We start from the raw sequence: 23,299 nt of genomic DNA, 5'->3' as shown, positions 1-23,299 counted from the left end.
GAGCTTCAGGCCAACCTTTTCACTCTCTACTTTCACTTTCATCAAGTGGCTTTTTAGTTCCTCTTCACTTTCTGCCATAAGGGTGGTGTCATCTGCATATCTGAGGTTATTGATATTTCTCCCAGCAATCTTGATTCCAGCTTGTGCTTCTTCCAGCCCAGCGTTCCTCATGATGTACTCTGCATAGAAGTTAAATAAGCAAGGTGACAATATACAACCTTGACGTACTCCTTTCCGTATTTGGAACCAGTCTGTTGTTCCATGTCCAGTTCTAATTGCTGCTTCCTGACCTGCATACAGGTTTCTCAAGAGGCAGGTCAGGCGGTCTGGTATTCCCATCTCTTTCAGAATGTTCCACAGTTTATTGTGATCCACACAGTCAAAGGCTTTGGCATAGTCAATAAAGCAGAAATAGATGTTTTTCTGGAACTCTCTTGCTTTCTCCATGATCCAGCAGATGTTGGCAATTTGATCTCTGGTGCCTCTGCCTTTTCTAAAACCTGCTTGAACATCTGGAAGTTCATGGTTCACATATTGCTGAAGCCTGGCTTGGAGAATTTTGAGCATGACTTTACTAGCATGTGAGATGAGTGCAATTGTGCGGTAGTTTGAGCATTCTTTGGCATTACCTTTCTTTGGGATTGGAATGAAGACTGACTTTTTCCAGTCCTGTGGCCACTGCTGAGTTTTCCAAATTTGCTGGCATATTGAGTGCAGCACTTTCACAGCATCATCTTTCAGGATCTGAAATAGCTCAACTGGAATTCCATCACCTCCACTAGCCTTGTTCGTAGTGATGCTTTCTAAGGCCCACTTGACTTCACATTCCAAGATGTCTGGCTCTAGGTTAGTGATCACGCCATCGTGATTATCTTGGTCGTGAAGATCTTTTTTGTAGTTCTTCTGTGTATTCTTGCCACCTCTTCTTAATATCTTCTGCTTCTGTTAGGTCCATACCATTTCTGTCCTTTATCGAGTTCATCTTTGCATGAAATATTCCCTTGGTATCTCTTATTTTCTTGAAGAGATCTCTTGTTTTTCCTAATCTGTTGTTTTCCTCTATTTTTTTGCACTGATCGGTGAGGAAGGCTCTCTTATCTCTCCTTGCTATTCTTTGGAACTCTGCATTCAGATGCTTATATCTTTACCTTAATTTACCTTGATTCATGTATCTAACATTCCAGCTTCCTGCAATATTGGTCTTTACAGCATCAGACTTTACATTCACTACCAGACACATCCCCAGCTGCACACCATTTCTGCTTTGTCCCCAGCCACTTCATTCTTTATTGAGCTCTTAGTAATTTCCATCCGCTCTTTTCCAGTAGCATATTGGACATCTTCTGACCTGGGGGCAAGGGGACTCATCTTCCAGTGTTGTACCTTCTTGTCTTTTCATTCTGCCCATGGGGTTCTCACGGCAAGAATACTGGAGTGGGTTGCTGTTTCCTCTTCCAGTGGATCATGTTTTGTCAAAGCTCCTCACTATGACCCATACATCTTTGGTGGCCCTGCACAGCATGGCTCATAGCTTCATTTCACAAGCTCTTTTGCCACAACAAGGCTGTGATCCGTGAAGGGGATTCTTGACTTTTTAAAACTGCCAATCAAGTTTTGTTTTTAAATCATTGGCTTTCAAACTTCTTTTGACAGTGACATCTGCATGAAATTCATTATACTGAAACTCATTTTACACATATACATGTGTATATATTTTGTGTGTGAAGATTTTCAGTTTGTAGAAACTAGTGTTCTATGAAAAACATTTCCCTTTGGTGTTTAAACTCTATTTTTTTTCTATTCTTTTTTTAATTGCTAGCTTCAACTAAATTAATCTTATAAACCACAAATGAATTCCAACTCACAAGCTGAAACGCAGTGCTTTAGTTGCGTGATAAATATACAACAATCAGAATATTTTACTAACCAGAAAATAAACAACAAAATATCATCTTCTCCATTGTCCAATATTTATATGTATTTCTCTATAGAAATAGGAATATCTCTTGGGTCTTTTTATACCTTGTCTCTGAATTTTTCCTTTCTCTAAATGAGGTAAGCACAAATTGTTTTCAATTATCAAAGCTCTATAGTGGGATTAGCACATATTTCATTACAGTTTTTCTTAAGTAACAATCTTTTTATCACCAAAAAACTTCCTAGATGGAATAATTTCTGAGTATAAACCAATAATTTAATTTTACCTTGGTAATAAATATGCTTGAATTTCCAGAAATATTATAAAAAATATTCTGCATATCATATTTAAGAGTCTATAGAAATAAACAACTGTTCCTAAGTTTGAATTGCACACTTTCAAACTGGACATAGTGTTTAAAGATATCCTTACCTGACAAAGTAAAGCTAACAAGCTTCCGAGAATGCTGATTTCCTGAAGCCCCTCCTTCCATGCCTTCTGCCCCCATCTGCAGAGAAAAAACACATATCTGAAGTTTCAAAGGAATATAATACCTTCCTAGGGAACCACATATGTTTGCAAATATGATGATTTTTGTATCAAACATGTATTGCAGTACATGACTTCATTTGCTACAAAACTTGGAATCGACACACAAAAGCAAATTCTCAAAAGATGACAGAAAAGGTCAAACCTAAATTTAATCTTTACCCAAAATGTAACCAAGCCACTCCAGTACTATTGCCTAGAAAATCCCATGGATGGAGGAGCCTGGTAGGCTGCAGTCCTCCAGGGGTCGCTAAGGGTCGGACATGACTGAGCGGCTTCACTTTCACTTTTCACTTTCACACACTGGAGAAGGAAATGGCAACCCACTCCAGTGTTCTTGCCTGGAGAATCCAAGGGATGGGGGAGCCTGGTGGGCTTCCGTCTATGGGGTCGCACAGAGTCGGACACGACTGAAGTGACTTAGCAGTAGCAGCAAAATGTAACCAACATGAACTTTTAAATTCCCTGGGATAGGAATCAACCTACTTCATGTCTTTTTATTTCTTTGATAAGAACATAGTTGATATGTAGTAAATGTACTTATATTGCTATTATAGTATTAAAACATGCCCTTAAGTTAAAAATCAAACATCAAATTTCTTCCAATTAGGAAAACCTAGAATACACTAAACAGGTGATTTATATCAAATTCATTCATATATAGGTAAAATTGTCTCCTCCTGATAAATATTTCTGAGTGACCATGTGGATGTCCCATCGCCCTCACAGGCTCCTATTTTATTGTGCTACTGGCATAGGACACATGCTATCACAATTAGCAACAATAAGAACTTGCAATCCTATTGTATTATTACCACGTTGTAAAGCTTTTCCTAAAAGCTTCTGAGTAAGTTATATCTCACTCATTTATAGGCCATGGAGCAGATTAAGTCTTTCTCTCAATTAATGTATAATTAGTGCTCAACTCATGGTTAAAAAAAAAGAAAAAATCTTTTAGGAAAAAAAGGTTTTGTGGTTCTTTAAAATAGAAGTCTGCAATACTGTAAGAAACAGAACTGATGGCAGAATATATTTCGAATAGTTAAGAAACAGAAACCACATTTTAATTCTGAAGGTTAGATTAAACCCTTCCATATTATCTTTGTGGCATTCCCCACCTCCTTTAAAAATCATACATTACCAAGAAATAAAACTTTCACTAATCTAAGCAACGTTGAGCAACTTGAAACTAAATTCCACTTAAATAATGAAAAATAGATTTCTACTTTCTGTGTGCTTTATGTACTTAGTCACTCAGTCTTGTTCAACTCCCTTTGATCCCATAGACTGTAGCCCGCCAGGCTCCTCTGTCCATGGGACATCCCAAGCAAGAATACTGGAGTGGGTTGTCATTCCCTTCTCCAGGGGATCTTCCCTACCCAGGGATCAAACCCAGGTCTCCTGCACTACAGGTAGATTCTTTACCATCTGAGCCACCAGGGAAGCTTCAAATATAATTAAAAACTCTCCACCCTGCTAGGTAATTCTAGCCAGTTAGTTTCACCTCTGACTTTCTTTCTCTTTTTGGGGGGCTGTTGTGGGGTCTTCCATGTGGCCATAGGCTTCTCCTATTGGGAAACATAGGCTCTAGAGCTCATGGGCTCAGTAGTTGTAACTTGTGGGATCTTAGTTCCCCAACCAGGGATTGAACCTGCATCCTCTCCATTGGAAGGCAGATTCTCAAACCCTGAACCACCAGGGAAGTCCCTCATGACTACTTTCTGTACCTTAGTCAAGACTATCCTGTATGACACTTAACTACTTCCTGATTGCTTCACATGTCATTTGTAAGAGACTAGAGTACCATCCAGACATCTTTCCTTTGTTCCACCAAATGCAAATAGTCTTGAAAGAAGTATCTGAGAAGCTCTTCAGGGAAGGAAATGAGCTGCCATCCTAACCATATGGTCTCCTGTATCACATATCCTTTTACAATGAGTCAAGAATTTTTTTTAAAAAGTGTGTGTTCTCTGTCATGTGTACTTTGACGTCATTTTCATTCATCAGAGTACACAGTGATGTGTGTCACTTGGAACAGGAAATCCTTCACTTCAGGAACAGATAAAAGTGACCATCACTCACTACCATGCATTGTTTTAATAGAATTAACAATGTTGATTATGAGCTTTCCTGCATTAATCTATGAAGGGAGTTTATTTAACATTCTCTCTCTAAACAGAGTTCAGATGTGTTTATTATTACTGATGTCACTATATCTGGTGGTCAGCTTTGGTCTTTCCTGGCTTTACTGTCATGAATGATAAAGCTGATTTCTCTGAGTATTAGCTCATATGAGCATTCACCAGAATCCTGGTGAAGGACACTGTTTGCCTATGAATTATGTGAGAATTATTTCATATTAGCCTTTTGCCAGACAGGGAACATATTTAAAAGGAGAATTAGAGGGCGTTTTCCTTAGTTTTGATAACATCTTGCAACATTGAAGGCTTTGAATGATAAGACTATGGATCTTTTCAGAGGCCCATTGATCTCACTTGGCATGAAAAGACATCATGTTTTCAGAGGGGGCACATCTCCCTGGGCAGTGGGGTCCATTTGAGGGGAGGCTATGATTTTTAAGATGCCTGGCACAGGAGGGACACGTGTTGCTGTGTCTGTCTCAGATATAGTCCGTACTACCTTACTTTTCGCCACTTTGTAGTCCAGCAGTGTGGGGACGGTGAAGGCAGGAAAAAGCAGACAGTGATGCTGTCTGGCCAGTTTAGTGCTGTCTTTGCTCTATTTAGCCTGGGAATGATGAGTCAGATGGGTATAACACAATATAATAAATCACAGATGCTTGCTGAGAGCCAATCAACCTCCCAATTTTAGCACCACCAAGAATTAAAATGTGGTTTCTACTGCCCAACTATTCCTTGCATCTGATTGTGGAATAATCATACTGAAAGGGGTTTGTGAATATCAATGTTGTCAGTCAATCACAATACCTACACACAGGTCATATACCTAGGTGACCATCATGCTGTCATAGAAACCCAGTGCTCAGCCCACAATGAAATGCCGATTGGTACAGCCTCTCAATAATGGATACAGACCCAACATCTCAAGCGTGGTCAGAAATCTATTGACCATCAATTCCATTAGTCAGTCTTCGAACCAAAATGTTCTATTATGATTGTGAGTGTTGTATCTATGAAGCTTTTCAGCTGGTCTAAAATCTGTCTGAACCAAATTAATTATCTCCAACTGTCCACAGGCTTTGACAGAATAATCTCAATGCAAAATCAATGAAATGAGCTCAATGCTCACCAGGCTGTAAGCTCCCCCTGCCATCAGTGATATCTGATCATGGAAATTGCTCAAGTCTAAGAAAATCTGAATCCAGAAAGTCATGTTCGGAAGCTATGATTTAATTACACACACAGTTAAGCTTTCATGTTTAAACAGCCCCACTTTTCCAGTTTTGTAATCTTTTTAGAATATTAATTATAGCGTATTCCAGTGCTTATTACTACGTGACATGACTACAGATTTTCTAGTCAACAATTGTTATTCTCTCTGCGAACCTTCAAAGTCTTATATAGTAAATGTGGGTTATTTTTAATGTTTTATACTTTGTTCACTTCAACAGAAACTCAAATATAATTCAAATGTGAGCAGAGTACTTAGACATTGAAAATTTTACACATATTGTTCCCTCTATCTCAAATGCTATTCCCTCCCCCTTTTCACCTCAGTAACTTCTATTCATCCTTCAGATTGTCCTGTAAACACGCCTTCTTCAGGGAAGCCTTCCAAGATCTTCCTGATCAGGATGAATCTTGCTAGTATATGCTCTCAAAGCCTCATTTTACTGTCACTCGTAGTAATTATCACTCAAATAAATACAATTTAACTGATGTGTCTTTCGAGCCCAACCAAACAAGAGAGCTGTGTTTTTGCTTATCATTTCATTCCTAGTGGTGAGTATAAGCCTGACACTTGAGCCACCCAGTGAATATCTGTTTGAATGAATTAATAAAAGGGAAAGATTACTTGATATAGTTTTGGTGGGTCACAGAATTTCAAAATGCCATCTGCAGAAATTACTTTCTGAATTTCAGGGAGTAAACCTGTCCACTAACCTATTTCCAAAAACACATACATCTGTAAATGTGTATACATATATATATATAATATTATGATTTTATACTATGGGAATTGCTATTTTTCTTCTGAATTTTCATGACCTGATTTTTGTTAATGACTGATATGAACTGCAATAATTTACATATCTTGGACTCTAAGAATCTCCCCAAACTATTAAGTCCATGTGTGCTCAGTCGCTTCAGTCATGTCCATTTCTTTGTGACCCTATGGACTGTAGCCTGCCAAGCTCCTCTGTCCTTGGGATTCTCTAGGCAAGAATAACGGAATGGGTTGTCATTTCCTTCCCTGGTGATCTTCCCGACCCAGGGGTCAAATCCATGTCTCTTATGTCTCCTATAATGGCAGGCGGGTTCCTTACCACTAGCGCCATCTGGGACAGCTATCTAAATCCAACCATCCATATACAATGGAATGCATTTTGTGAAACTGTTAGATTCTAAAGTTAGTTGGTGAAGTGAAAAATCACAAAATTGTGAAAAGTAATTCTTAAGAAAGTACCATATTAGAAATGGACATACTCTCCTTCAAAAGTCCAACACAATCAGTTTCCTCCAAAGCTAAACTAGATATCTACTTCCTTAATTAAGGACCTGGTAAAGAGATTGGCTTCTGTTGAGTAGCCATACTGAATATGTGTGCTACCTGTAGGCACTAGAGCTCAACTCAGCATCAAGAGGGATTTGGCACTAAGACCTTCCAAAGGAATAGCACATTCACAATCCCCATCTCACACTCTCTTTCTGGTGAAAGCCTGCTAAGCTGACTGGCAGGTAGACTCACTCACTATGTAAATTGCTTTCTTTCCCCTCTCTTTTACCCACTGAGTTCATGTAAACTAAATTCACATAAGATGCAATGCCACCATTTCCTACCAACCAGCCAGCCCAACAAAGTTTAAAAAACTTTCCATGATGGCCACTCACTAATTTCCGTCATGAAAAGGTTCCCTAGAGAGTTGACTATATACAGAATTATTAATCAAGCCACATTTTCCCACTGATTTGTATCATGGAGTTAGTTAAGCCATCCTCCTGTAAGTTATTTCCTTTCCCAAAACGGCACCCACGCTGTTATGTGTTTCCTTTTTCATTGTTTCCCATAACCTTGCCAGAGCTGCAGAGGCAAAAATAGACACCAAGGCCTCTGGAACTGAGGCTCGAGGAAGTAGGCACAGAGGGGCACTCACCATCACAGCTGGGTTCTTCACCGTGATGCAAGGGGTCGTGGCTCGCAGGGCTCCACTGATGCCGTGGTAATATTTGAAACAGATTTTTATCTCGGCTGCAAGTTAATTGGAGAAAAGCAATAATTTAAACACAGAAACAAGTCATTTGGGCCTCACCTGAGGAAATCCAACAGGCTGCTTCTAGGCAAATCACATTAAGGACTCTGAATGACCCCTCCTTTTCCAGTCAGAGGCAATAGATTATACCAAGTCTTGTTTGATTTTATAGGCTTCTCTGAAAATTTCTAAAAACAGCCCAAATATATTAGAAAAACAGTGCATTAAAAACAACATGCCAAATATAGTGTAAAGATAAGAACAGAGGAGCTCCTGATGGACAAAACGCAGGTTGGACCTCTGCACCCCTTACTATTCACCCCTCACATCAGGAGGCAGAAATTCCTGTCTCCATAGTACAGAACAGGTAACTCAAACCAGGGCTCTGCAAAAGCCTAGAGGTGTGGGATGGGGAGGGAGGTAGTAGGGAGGATCAGGAGGGAGGGGGCACAGGTATACCTATGGCTGACTCATGTTGATGTTTGGCAGAAATAAACACAATACTGCAAAGCAATTATCATTCAATTTAAAATAATTTTTTAAAACAGTGTTGAGGTTTGCTAATGGTCAAAGAGAAAATGACAGAGTCAGGATTCAAACCCCATTTGTTCCACTCAGAAGCCTTCACTCCTATCCTCTACAATAAAGACAGGCAGCAGCTGTCAATGGAAATAGAAAGGAGCAGACTAAGAAGTATGAAGGAAATCTGTAGGTGACTCTGCAGTGAGAAAAGCTGGAAACCTGTATTATTTCAATTTTCTGGGGCTTCCCTGGTGGTCCAGTAGTCAAGACTGTGTACTCCCAAGGCAGAGGGCCTGGGTTCTATCCCTGGTCAGGGACCAAGATCCCACATGTCTCAACTAAGACCTGGCACATTTCAGTTCAGCCACTCAGTCATGTCGGATGCTTTCCGACGCCATGGACTGCAGCACTCCAGGCTGCCCCGTCCATCACCAACTCCCAGAGCTTACTCAAAATCATGTCCATTGAGTCAGTGATGCCATCCAACCATCTCTCTGTTGTCCCCTTCTCCTCCTGCCTTCAATCTTTTCCAGCATCAGGGTCTTCTCAAATGAGTCTGTTCTTCGCATCAGGTGGCCAAAGTATTGGAGTTGCAGCTTCAGCATCAGTCCTTCCAATGAATATTCAGAACTGATTTCCTTTAGGATGGACTGGCTGGATCTCCTTGCAGTCCAAGAGACTTTCAAGAGTCTTCTCCAACACCACAGTTCAAAAGCATCATTTCTTGGGCACTAAGCTTTATTTATGGTCCAACTCTCACATCCATATGTGACTACTGGAAAAACCGTAGCTTTCACTAGATGAATCTTTGTTGGCAAAGTAATGTCTCTGCTTTTTTAATATGCTGTCTAGGTTGGTCATAGCTTTTCTTCCAAGGAGCAAGCATCTTTTAATTTCATGGCTTCAGTCACCATCTACAGTGATTTTGGAGCCTCCCAAAATGAGGCCTCTCACTGTTTCCATTGTTTCACAATCTATTTGCTATGAAGTGATGGGATCAGATGCCATGATCTTAGTTTTCTGAATGCTGAACTTTAAGCCAACTTTTTCACTGTCCTCTTTCACTTTCATCAAGAGGCTCTTTAGTTCTTCTTCACTTTCTGCCATAAGGGTGGTGTCATCTGCATATCTGAAGTTACTGATACTTCTCCTGGCAATCTTGATTCCAGCTTATGCTTCATCCAGTCCAGCATTTCTCATGATGTACTTTGCATGTAAGTTAATTAAGCAGGGTCACAATATACAGCCTTGACATGCTCCTTTCACAATTTGGAAACAGTCGTTGTCCCATGTCCTGTTCTAACTGTTGCTTCTTGACCTGCATACAGATTTCTCAGGAGGAAGGTCTGGTATACCCATCTCTTTCAGAATTTTCCAGTTTGTTGTGATCCACACATCAACAGCTTGGCATAGTCAGTGAAGCAGAGTAGATATTTTTCTGTAAGTCTCTTGCTTTTTCTATGATCCAACAGATGTTGGTAATTTGATCTCTGGTTCCTCTGCCTTTTCTAAATCCAGCTTGAACATCTGGAAGTTGTCGGTTCATGTATTGCTGAAGCCTCGCTTGGTGAATTTTCAGCATTATTTTGCTAGTGTGTGAGTTGAGTGAAATTGTGCAGTAGTTTGAGCATTCTTTGGCATTGCGTTTCTTTGGGATTGGAATGAAAACTGATCTTTTCCAGTCCTGTGGCCACTGCTGAGTTTTCTAAATTTGCTGGCATATTGAGTGCAGCAGCAGCATCTTTTACGATTTGAAATAGCTCAACTGGAATTTCATCACTTCTACCAGCCAACCAAAAAAAAAAACTTTTCCCCAAGTGAGTTCAATGCAGTCACTAGACAAGGATCAGACTGAGAAACCACCAGTAAATATACATCTGTATCTTCACAGGTATGTATGTGTATGTATATATATATTAGATATTACTACAGATATACACATATATATGTGCATGTATATATATATATGTATTTATACATTATATAACTTGAACTTGATAACAAGACTACAAATGCCAATTATTGTTTTTGGAAACTAAGTACAATTACCATGAAGCCAATGTATGTCAAGGAGTAAAACTGAGAGTCAATGAAATTTTTCTGTATACAGAGCATGCACTGAAGTTTAACTGAGAGATGTCTTTTTCCCAAGGTTTCATTTAATAGAGGCGACATTGCTGAAGGGCAGAGCCCAGAGGAGAGTCCTAGCCTACCAGAGTGGGATTCCTCTCTCAGCTGAGTCCCCTGGATTATTAAAAAGGGGCTGCTCAATGTGATTCCCCAAGGAAGTTAATCTTGCACTGACTTTCCTAACTGCACCAAATGTCCTCATACAGAGTATTTAGTTCGCTTATTTTAAGAAAAAGATACAATAATTAAAGAAAAATCCTATTTTAGGTCTATATAGGAATATTATATATAAAACTCTAATACTATATTTCCCATCAGTTAGAAAAACACTAAATCTCAAAAAAAAACAAGGTTTATCAAGGGGTAAAATATAGAATCTTTCCATTATGTTCGGTAATCACGATGCAGTAATTCAGAATGCAGTTGGCATTATCAAGCGAAAGCTTTTAACCATACCCAGTACTATGTTAGACAGTGCGAAGGAATTAGAGAAAGGAGTCTGGTCTAGCAGGTATTTTATGGTACAGCTGTTAAGATGACAAAATCCAGAATACAAACACAGAAAAGGCAAAGTACCAGGGTACAAGGGTGGAGATTGTGGAGATTCGTGAGGGCATGCTGGAGTCAGAAAGGCTTCACAGAACAAACAAAATCAAACCTCCAGCTGAGAAAAACGAGGTGGGAGAGAGAGAGGAGTGAGGAGCAGCAAGAGCAGGGAACCAGGAATGAGCATGCTGACTGGAGGGCCAGCAAGATGACCTTGGCAGGAATTCCCGGGGAACCCTAAATGACTTGACGGAGCACTAACACTGGGTTTTAATGATTACAGAAACAGTAATAATTGTGTTCAGTTCAGTTCAGTCACTCAGTCTTGTGCAAATCTTTGCAACCCCATGGACTGCAGCACGCCAGGCTTCCCTGTACATCGCCAAGTCCCAGAGGTTGCTCAAACTCATGACCATAGAGTCAGTGATGCCATCCAACCATCTCATCCTCTGTAGTCCCCTTTTCCTCCTGCCCTCAACCTTTCCCAGCATCAGTGTCTTTTCCAATGAGTCAGCTCTTCGCATCAGGTGGCCAAAATATAAGAGCTTCAGTTTCAGCATCAGTCCTTCCAATGAATATTCAGGACTGATTTCCTTTAGGATGGACTGGTTGGATCTCCTTGCAGTCCAAGGGACTCTCAAGAGTCTTCTCCAACACCACAGTTCAGCAAATCACTCTCCCACTTGTTTTCTCCAAGAATGACAGCATGTATTCTGCAAGAACAAAGCTAAGTCATGAACACAAGGCCTGTCAAAGTAAAACAAAATCGGCAAAAGGTGGGAATTCTGTGGGCATGAGCTCATTAGGATTGCGTTCTATATGCTGGGAAACAGCAGCATGTGAATCTGCCTGCAGCAGTGCCTCACAGATCTAATCAATAGTGAGTGAGCAGCTTGTTTTTCAATAAAGAGAAGTGCATTTTTACAAAATATCTTCCCCCTGCCTCTCAAGTTAGGACACCACCTCCTCTTTTGCAAAGTTTTAACAGTCAGCTAGGTAACAGAGCTCCAAAAAAACATCTATTTCTGCTTTATTGACTATGCCAAAGCCTTTGACTGTGTGGATCACAACAAACTGTGGAAAACTCTGAAAGAGATGGGAATACCAGACCTTCCTCCTGAGAAATCTGTATGCAGGTCAAGAAGCAACAGTTAGAACCAGACACGGAACAACAAACTGGTTCCAAATCGGGAAAGGAGCATGTCAAGGCTGTATATTGTCACCCTGCTTATTTAACTTACATGCAGAGTACATCATGAGAAACGCTGGGCTGGATGAAACACAAGCTAGAATCAAGATTGCCGGGAGAAATTTCACTTTTCACTTTCATGCACTGGAGAAGGAAATGGAAACCCACTCCAGTGTTCTTGCCTGGAGAATCCCAGGGACAGGGGAGCCTGGTGGGCTGCCGCCTATGGGGTCATACAGAGTCGGACATGACTGAAATGATTTAGCAGCAGCAGATATGCAGATGACACCACCATTATGGCAGTAAGTGAAGAAGAACTAAAGAGCCTCTTGATGAAAGTGAAAAAGGACAGTGAAAAATTTGGCTTAAAACTCAACATTCAGAAAACGAAGATCATGGCATCTGGTCCCTAACTTCATAGCAAATAGATGGGGAAACAATGGAAACAGGACTGACCTCATTTTTTTGGGCTCCAAAATCACTGCAGATGGTGGCTGACACCATGAAATTAAAAGACACTTGCTCCTTGAAAGAAAAGCTATGACCAACCTAGATAGCATATTAAAAAGCAGAGACATTACTTTGCCAACAAAGATCCTTCTTGTCAAAGCTATGGCTTTTCCAGTAGTCATGTATGGATGTGAGAGTTGGACCATAAAGAAAGTTAAGAGCTGAAGAATTGATGCTTTTGAACTGTGATGTTGGAGAAGACTCTTAAGAGTCCCTTGGACTGCAAGGAGATCCAACCAGTCCATCCTAAAGGAAGTCAGTTCTGAAAATTCATTGGAAGGATTGATTATGAAGCTGCAACTCCAATACTTTGGCCACCTGATGCGAAGAACTGACTCCCCTGATGCTGGGAAAGATTGAAGGCAGCAGGAGAAGGGAACGACAGAGGATGAGATTGTTGGATGGCATCACTGACTCAATGGACATGAGTCTGAGTAGGCTCTGGGAGTTGGTAATAGACAGGGAGGTCTGGTGTGTTGCAGTCCATGAGGCCGCAAAGAGTTGGACACGACTGAGCGGCTGAACTGAACTGAGGTAAGAGACTAGGAAACTAACAGACAAAAGAAGTAGCTGCTTATTTTTATCTGTACAATGTTGATAACCAGACCAGCTTTGCCAGCTGACTCGTTTTAAGTGCTATTTTATTCCTTGATAAAACAACAATCTCCATCCCCTGAGATAAATTATAATCCCTGAAACTATAAAATAAACTCATTCTGAACTGTGCACAGCAGATTTTGTGGACACGGTCACCAAAAACCACAGAACTGATAGCTTTATAATGCTTTAAGATTCGGTGTAAAGACATGGGGACTTACACAGATCACTTGTTACAAAACCAAATGCATAGGCTAATTGCCAGAGAGAAAAACCCAGTACCAGACAGAACTAGCTATTTGCACCTGGACTGAAACTAGCCACCTCGTTCAGCAGGACAGAAGCCTTCTGCCCCTAAAATATAGGAACGTTTCATGCTGAGTAGGAGGTTTCACCTTCACATATTATGTAGTGTTTGAGGAGGTCATTCAAGATTATAAAAAATGATGCAACTAAATAACATCCCCTCTTGAGGAAGTGAGAGCAGCACTTTGATAAATGTCTCTGAACATTTTAGTTATGAGAAGAGGTAACTGGGGAGAACACTCAAGAGGGTGGATGAGAGAAGTTGGTGTTCATGTTTCTATTTTAGCTATTTTAACCTCCAACTGCAAGAGGAAACAGAAAGCTATTCCTGAGAAACAGATGCAAGAACAGGTGAAAGCAAATCCAGGCATGATGACAGAGCATCAGATAAGACAGGAGCCACTGGTCACAGGGCCAGCACAGCTCACAGGCAGTAAAGCTGGAGGATATGAACTAAGGAGAATTCCACCTGGGAAGGGTTTCTCCACAGCCGGATGTGGCAGCTACATCACCCCTGCATGCTAAGTTACCTCAGTCGTGTCTGATTCTGTGCGACCCTGTGGACTGTAGCCTGCCAGGCTCCTCTGTACATGGGATTCTCCAGGCAAGAATATTGGAATGGGACCATGTCTTCTTCCAGGGGATCTTCCTGACCTGAGGATTGAACCCTCATCTCTTGTGTCTCCTGTATTGCACGTGGATTCTTTACCACTAGTGCCACCATTTGGGAAACCCAAAATCACCTCTAATTGCCTCAAACTCTGGAGAGGGAAATATATACATATCTATGTACACATATTTTATGTGATTCTTTTGGATTATAAAAGGCAAAAATATTTTCTTCTAAAAAATCGTGTCATTAAACATGTTGTCTCAGAGACAGTAAGCCAGGAGAAGAGTGAGGCCTCCCACTGTAACCTATAAGGACCTACAGTCAGGTGGGCCAGTTCTCACCTCAGAGGAAAGTGGCATCTTCCTCTCTCTCAGGTCCCCTCTGAACAGTTGAAGCCAGTCATGGATCATGGAAACATATTTTGACCCCTTTTAAAAATCTTCTGGACATGTTTATTTATAAAGTTATGAAAATAAGGTTTAGCAGCCTCTAAGTGCTGATGAAATGGCTGGATGGCATCACCAACTCGATGGGCGTGAGTCTGAGTGAACTCCGGGAGTTGGTGATGGACAGGGAGGGCTGGCGTGCTGTGATTCATGGGGTCGCAAATAATCTGACACACGACTGAGTGACTGAACTGAACTGAAGTGCTGATAAGACAAAGAAGCCCTCTTATTTTCAAAATTTTAATTTACCAGCTTCCATAAATACAAATGAAGATGTCCCCCAGAGCAAGGACATCTCAACTCCATGTCCACCACAGATGGAAGGGCGATCACTGTCCAAAGACGACACTATATACTTGTTGGGAGTGGTGGGAAAGCGGAAAGAACTTAAACCTGTTCCCAAGTAAAGGAGTTTCTGTAATCGTGCCATGATGACATTGCATTTTAAAGCAATCATTCTACCATTTGTTTGAAGAAAGAATATACTTCTGAGTTTATATATAAACGAAGCATTTTTAGAAAGATCAAACTGGTAAAAGTGGTTGTCTTCAGGAAGGGGAAATTGGTGACTGGGGCATGAAGTTGGGAGCTATTACTTTCATTTTTGTGTGTCTTTTTAACATTATACTCTTTTCATCTGTTATCTGTTCAAAATTTATTTTTAAAACAAATCTCAACTCAGCTACATTAACTCTGCTGCTGCTGCTGCTAAGTCGCTTCAGTCGTGTCCGACTCCGTGCGACCCCACAGACGGCAGCCCACCAGGCTCCCCCGTCCCTGGGATTCTCCAGGCAAGAATGCTGGAGTGGGTTGCCATTAACTCTAGGCATTAGTATAAGATTCCATTTCAAGCCCTCTTTGAAAAAAAGGTTCTACAGGCCACTTTCTGCAAGAAATGATTTTGTTTCAAAGACTAGGATCTTTGAAACATCATCTACCACATTAAATACCTTCAAGATTCCCTGAGGTAGTAATTAATAGCTTACTCCTTTTTATAAAACCTGAATTTCCCTCAAGTTTTAGAAGTTGACTATTTTGAACCATAAAGACGGATGGAAATGTCCTTCATTTAGCCATTTCTATCTCATTAAAATGAAATAATTTTTAAAAATCAAGCTAATTGCAATAATTCAAAAAACAAGATTTTAACCACTGCCTTTGTGCTTTTAATAAATTCTTAATATTATGATTTCTATTGATAGGCTCTTTTATTCAGAGGCCACAAGTTGAAAAAGAGTAAACACATTCCAATTCTCATACTTTTGACAAAATTCACCCGTAGTTCCAGTAACGTGCTCACTTGGTTATATGTTACCGCATCATCGTCTCTTTAATGAGAACAAATGCAGCCAGAAGGCTTCCCTCGTGGCTCAACAGTAAAGAGTATTAGGTGTGGAAGATGCCCTGGAGAAGGAAATGACAAACCACCCCAGTACTCCTGCCTGGGAAATATGGACAAAGGAGCCTGGCAGATTACAGTCCATGGGGTCACAAAAGAGTCAGACAGGATTTAGTGACTAAGCAACAGCATGCAGCCTGAAAGAACAAGGGCTTCCCCTGCTTAAGCTCAGAAAAACAATCTTGAATATCAAAGACAGACTGCATCAGTGAAATGTGGCACATCCTAACAGGATGAGAGAAGGCACTGGAACTAAAACATAAAGTATGCTCGCAGAGCATGAAAAGAGCCAAACCTCTCTAAGGGGCAGAAAGGCCCTTCTGGTGTTGGTTGAAAATGACTTAGCAAAGGAGACAGTTAGAGCAGGGGCTCCAACAATACAAATAAAAAGCTGAGGTTCTCCCCTTTCCCCCTACCCATTAAAAGAAAGTGAAAAGTGAAAGTGAAGTCGCTCAGTCGTGTCTGACTCTTTGCGACCCCATGGACTATAGCCTATTGGAGTGGGTTGCCATTTCCTTTTCCAGATCTTCCCAACCCAGAGATGGAACCCGGGTCTTCTGCATTGTAGGCAGATGCTTTACCATCTGAGCCACCAGGGAAGTCACCCATTAAAAAGCCACCCACAAAGGTTCTGTTTCGAACTTGAATGCCAATCAGAGGTGAGGCTGTCACTTACACAAGCCACATGCATCCATACTGCACAGCTTCCTAATCCTATCTACTTCCCAGGGCTGAGACAGATAAGATATGTGAAAATACTAGATAACTTATACAAATAGCAACGTTCTGTTATCATCATTAATGATCCAAAGCAGTTCAGTTCACTACACAGCAATGTAGTTGACTATTTCTAAGCTCATACTGATCCAGGATTTAGTGAGTTCTTGAATGGAGCCTGGCAAAAAGTTGGACTTAACCAAATACTTCATGATGGCTGAGGACATAGGTGAACAAATAAATGGAAGGGATGAAGGAAGGACAAAAAGCAGGTCTGAATGAATGAATGACCAAAGTCTATAAAAGACTACATAGAATAAAATAGATGTTCTAACATGCCAAGACAATTTTTGAAACCTCTTAGATGTCAAAACTCAAGAATATACATTGCACAGGTGATCCATTCATTTTCCATGAGCACAACCTCATTTGAGGAATTTTGACAGTCTTGCGACAAGTGAGTGTACATGAAGCTGATCCTCCTCTCCAATGTCTAGGAAGGTCATTTACCTAAAATTAAACCTGTCTTTGTCCTTCAAATTCATCCCAGTGGGCCCTGTAATAATATAAGTCTGGGTCACCTGCCTCCTCTGGATGTTTATCCAGATAAACAAAAGCCATCTTTACTTTCAGAAACAGTGTAAATAGTGCTCAAATCCAGGTTTGCCCACAAACTTGAGTCAATTTTCAGAGAATTTTACTTTACTTGGACTTCTGATTGCTGCTGCTGCTGCTGCTGCTGCTGCTGCTAAGTCACTTCAGTCGTGTCCGACTCTGTGTGACCCCATAGACGGCAGCCCACCAGGCTCCCCCGTCCCTGGGATTCTCCAGGCAAGAACACTGGAGTGGGTTGCCATTTCCTTCTCATTAGCTAAAGATAAATGTTCCTTCTGAAGATGAAAGCAAAAGTTTTTAACGTCATAAGTTTTAAAGATCAGAGGTTGAAAACATAGATGTGGTTAACCCATTCCCCAATCCCAATTTTTTTTTTTTATGGTTTCACACCATTATCTCCAGAGATTCAAGCAAAACTTCATTATGCTGGGAAGTCCCCTTAGATCTGCTTAAGCCAGACATGGAATAAAAAATAATAAATTGATGTCTAAAAGACACGGACTACAACTCCAGGAGTTGGTGATGGACAGGGAGGCCTGGCGTGCTGTGATTCATGGGGTCGCAGAGTCGGACACGACTGAGCTGAACTGAACACTTCTAAGCACTGATATAAATACCACCTGAGGTTTATACACTGAATGGATTTCAAAGGGAAAGAAACGTGTCCTAGGGGAGAACCCATTCTGATGAATGAAGATAAGCTTATTCTAAAGCCAAAACTTTCTATACTTTCTATTCACTTTCACTTTAACTTGTACAGCTTAACTCAATCCTTAAAAAGGTATCAATGAATATTTCAAGTTTCACAATCATTCTGCACAATAACCTCACTGTGTGAAGAATTTAGGTGGAAATGCTAAAGTAGAGGAGAAAACCAAAAGCATTCCCAATTCCTAACTTCAATGTCAAGCCCACTTCTGCTAAACATTAACAGTGAGATGTAAAGGAAGACATTTGTCAAGACAGAGATGCTCACTATATCCTAATCAGCCAGGACATTCCGTTCCGTTCTGTTCCGTTCTGTCGCTCAGTCGTGTCTGACTCTTTGTGACCCCGTGGACTGTAGTCTACCAGGCTTCTCCGTCCATGGGATTCCCCAGGCAAGAATACTGGAGTGGGTTACCGTTTCCTTCTCCAGGGGATCTTCCCGACCCAGGGATCAAACCCGGGTCTCCCGCATTGGAGGCAGACGCTTTAACCTCTGAGCCACCAGGGAAGCCCATAGCACATTACAAATCTCTAATTCACACTTCATGGAGAAAGAAAATCAATCATGGCAAGTGGGTTTTTTTCAATTCATAATGTTCCAAATTACAGCAGCATCTGGTACCGACCTCTTCCCAGGTGTTTGCATGAGCCCCATAATGTGAATCTGCATACTCCATCAAAAGGCAATCATTCCTAGAAGTCTTCAGCATTTTAGAGCAAACAGGAAGGTTTTCCCTGAAAACCTCAATTGGCAATATTTCTCAGCTAGATCAGCCTCTTAAACCCAGGGATCTTTTCAAAGGAGGAATCTCTTTGAAAATAAACCCAGCTACTTCCCATTCCATTTTTTACCAGATTCTTTTATCACTTATGCTTCTCATTACTTAGAGGGAGCAGCTGGACCAGTGTCAGAAAGTAAAGATGAGAAATAGGCAATAAAAACAAATTGCCCATAATCTCACCTCCCAGATACAACCATTGTTCACATTTTGTTAAATCTCCGAGACTTTTTCGTACATGTTGTATTAGCTAGGAGAGGATGAGATGGGTTGGATGGCATCACCGATACAATGGCCATGAGTTTGAGTAGGCTCCGGGAGTTAGTGATGGACAGGGAAACCTAGTGTGCTGCAGTCTATGGAGTTGCAAAGAGTGGGACATGACTGAGCAACTGAACTAATGCTTTATATATCTGCTTCCCGCTCCCCTCACTTACTGTTACATGATGAACATTTTCTCTTAACAACCACATTATGTGTAAGGTTTAAAGTCAAACCAGAAATTGAACTCTGACAAAAAAGACACTCGTTAGAGAAAGCTAGGAAATGCTGACCTACCAGTAAAATGGTCAAACAAATTATCTGATGTCTTTAATGGCAATTCAAAAATAGCTGTTAATATCTTAAATGACTTTTTATATTATAGAAGTTTTACATGCTTCAAAAAAGATATGCTTACAGCAGATTTCCATTTTTAATCAAACTGAGATCCAACTAGTCTATCCTAAAGGAAATCAGTCCTGAATATTCATTGGAAGGACTGATGCTGAAAATGAAACTCCTACTCTTTGGCCACCTGATGCGAAGAACTGACTCATTGCAAAAGACCCTGAAGCTGGAAAGATTGAAGGCAGGAGGAGAAGGAGACAACAGAGGATGGGATGGTTGGATGGCATCACTGACTAAATGGACATGAGTTTGAGTAAGCTATGGGAGTTGGTGATGGACAAGGAAGCCTGGCAAGCTACAGTCCATGGGGTCACAAAGAGTCGGACACGACTGAGCGACTGAACTGAACTGGGCTACCATTCTTAAGTACCAGTATCTCTGGTACCAGTATATTCTCTCTCTTTCTTATATTAAACTCCATATAGAAAACTTAATTCTTACTATGGAGTTAAACAGCTCAGAAACATTTTAAAGAGCTCACTTTTTTCTCTATTGCAGAAAAATAAATTCTGGAAATGTAGAAGTTAACCTGGACAGACCTGTAAATCATTTATATGTATACATGTATCTATGTATATGTGTGTATATATGTATATATATATAAACTATATAGAAGTACTGCATACAGGATGTGTGCTTATAAATAAATATAACATCAAATCAACTGGGTAATGGTTATTTGCAGCCAATCACTGATGCCTAGTAAATGACCTCTATGGTAATGTGCCCAAGATTGTTGACTCACTGGAAAAGACTCTGATGCTGGGAGGGACTGGGGGCAGGAGGAGACGAGGACGACAGAGAATGAGATGGCTGGATGGCATCACCGACTCGATGGACATGAGTTTGAGTGAACTCCAGGAGTTGGTGATGGACATGGAGGCCTGCTGTGCTGTGATTCATGGGGTCGCGAAGAATGGGACACGACTGAGCGACTGAACTAAACTGAACTGAACTGAACACTTAGAAAGACCAAGACCCAAAAGCAAAACTTATTCTTCTGCTGGGAAAAATAATAGTGAAGAATCCTAGAGGAAAATAAAACTCTTAAATTAACTGAAATCTTGAATTATTCTTTCTGCCCTTTGAAATTAATATAGTACTAATTATAAATGAATAACAAGGGTATATAAAATGTGTAGCATATTAAAATAATCACAGAATTTATATAACATACATTTATCAGATATATGTTATACACACACACCTAGAGACATACATACACTTTTTTCAAACCATAGAAACATTCTCTAATGAATATTTCCCAAAAGAATATATTTTACAGTTTGGGGTGACATGGCATACATTTATAAATAAGAATCAAAAACCTTTACAATAAAATTCATAAAGACTTCATAGATTTCTGCATATTTCTGAAATGTTCAAATACAAACTTATGTTAACAACTGATGAACATAGATGCAAAAATCCTTAACAAAATTCTAGCAATCAGAACCAACAACACATTAAGAAGATCATACATCATGACCAAGTGGGCTTTATCCCAGGAATGCAAGGATTCTTCAATATTCGCAAATCAATCAACATAATACACCACATTAACAAACTGAAAAATAAAAATCATATGATTATCTCAATAGATGCAGAGAAAGCCTTTGACAAAATTCAACATCCATTTATGATAAAAACCCTCCAGAAAGTGAGAATAGAAGGGACATATCTCAACATAATAAAAGCTATATATGACAAACCCACAGCAAACATTATCCTCAATGGTGAAAAACTGAAAGCATTTCCCCTAAAGTCAGGAACAAGACAAGGGTGCCCACTCTCACCACTACTATTCAACATAGTTCTGGAAGTTTTGGCTACAGCAATCAGAGCAGAAAAAGACATAAAAAGAATACAAATTGGAAAAGAAGAAGTAAAACTTTCACTGTCCGCTGATGACATGATCCTCTACACAGAAAACCCTAAAGACTCTACCAGAAAACTACTAGAGCTAATCAATGAATACAGTAAAGTTGCAGGATATCAAATCAACACACAGAAATCATTTGCATTCCTATACACTAATAATGAGACAATAGAAAGAGAAATTAAGGAAACTATTCCATTCACTGTTGCAACGAAAAGAATTAAATACTTAGGAATATATCTACCTAAGGAAACAAAAGACTTGTACATAGAAAACTATAAAACACTAGTGAAAGTAATCAAAGAGGACACTAATAGATGGAGAAATATACCGTGTTCGTGGATTGGAAGAGTAAATATTGTAAAAATGAGTATACTACCCAAAGTAACTTATACATTCAATGCAATCCCTAACAAGCTACCAACGATATTTTTCACAGAACTAGAACAAATAATCTCACAATTTGTATGGAAATACAAAAAACCTCGAATAGCCAAAGCAATCTTGAGGAAGAAAAATGGAACTGGGGAAATCAACCTGCCGGACTTCAGGCTCTACTACAAAGCCACAGTCATCAAGACAGTATGGTACTGGCATAAAGACAGAAATATAGATCAATGGAACAAAATAGAAAGCCCAGAGATAAATCCACGCACCTATGGACACCTTATCTTTGACAAAGGAGACAAGAATATAAAATGGAGAAAAGACAGTCTCTTTAACAAGTGGTGCTGGGAAAACTGGTCAGCCACTTGTAAAAGAATGAAACTAGAACACTTCCTAACACCATACACCAAAATAAACTCAAAATGGATTAGAGAGCTACATGTAAGACCAGAAACTAGAAAACTCCTAGAGGAGAATGTAGGCAAAACACTCTCTGACATAAATCACAGCAGGATCCTCCAAGACCCACCTCCCAGAATACTGGAAATAAAAGCAAAAATAAACAAATGGGACCTAATCAAAATCAAAAGCTTCTGCACAGCAAAGGAAACTATAAGAAAGGTGAAAAGACAGCCTTCAGAATGGGAGACAATAATAGCAAATGAAGCAACTGATAAAGGATTAATCTCCAAAATATACAAGCAGCTCCTACAGCTCAATTCCAGAAAAATAAGTGACCCAATCAAAAAATGGGCCAAAGAACTAAACAGACATTTCTCCAAAGAAGACATACAGATGGCTAACAAACACATGAAAAAATGCTCAACATCCCTCATAATCAGAGAAATGCAAATCAAAACCACAATGAGATACCATTTCACACCAGTCAGAATGGCTGCTATCCAAAAGTCTACATGCAATAAATGCTGGAGAGGGTGTGAAGAGAAGGGAACCCTCTTACATGTTGGTGGGAATGCAACTAGTACAGCCACTATGGAGAACAGTGTGGAGATTCCTCAAAAAACTGGAAATAGAACTGCCATATGATCCAGCAATCGCACTCCTGGGCATACACACAGAGGAAACCAGAATTGAAAGAGACACATGTACTCCAATGTTCATCGCAGCACTGTTTATAATAGCCAGGACATGGAAGCAACCTAGATGTCCATCTGCAGACGAATGGATAAGAAAGCTTTAGTACATATACACAATGGAGTATTACTCAGCCATTAAAAAGAATGCATTTGAACCAGTTCTAATGAGGTGGATGAAACTAGAGCCTATTATACAGAGTGAAGTAAGCCAGAAAGAAAAACACCGATACAATATACTAATGCATATATATGGAATTTAGAAAGATGCAGATGATAACCCTGTATACGAGACAGCAAAAGAGACACAGATGTATAGAACAGTCTTTGGGAC

The 23,299-nt window shown here is 40.1% G+C and overlaps 1 protein-coding gene across 3 annotated transcripts in view; it reads right to left on the bottom strand.

Annotated features, from left to right (window-relative positions):
- Positions 1–23,299, bottom strand: part of HECW2 (HECT, C2 and WW domain containing E3 ubiquitin protein ligase 2) — a 446,193-nt gene that overhangs the window by 146,057 nt on the left and 276,837 nt on the right. For all 3 annotated transcript variants that reach the window (XM_055397171.2, XM_088828674.1, XM_055397174.2), the window contains 2 exons: positions 7,764–7,858; positions 2,351–2,426 (listed from right to left, as the gene is read on the bottom strand). In XM_055397171.2, coding sequence (XP_055253146.2) covers positions 2,351–2,426; positions 7,764–7,858 — 171 coding nt within the window. The remainder of the gene's footprint in view (positions 1–2,350; positions 2,427–7,763; positions 7,859–23,299) is intronic.

The sequence above is a fragment of the Moschus berezovskii genome, chromosome 2 (genome assembly GCF_049115385.1).
Source record: "Moschus berezovskii isolate FMDL1 chromosome 2, NW_MosBer_1.0, whole genome shotgun sequence".
In the NCBI taxonomy this organism is placed as follows: Eukaryota; Metazoa; Chordata; class Mammalia; order Artiodactyla; family Moschidae; genus Moschus; species Moschus berezovskii.
Note: the sequence above shows the minus strand (reverse complement) of the source record. Positions and strands in the feature narration are given on the sequence as shown.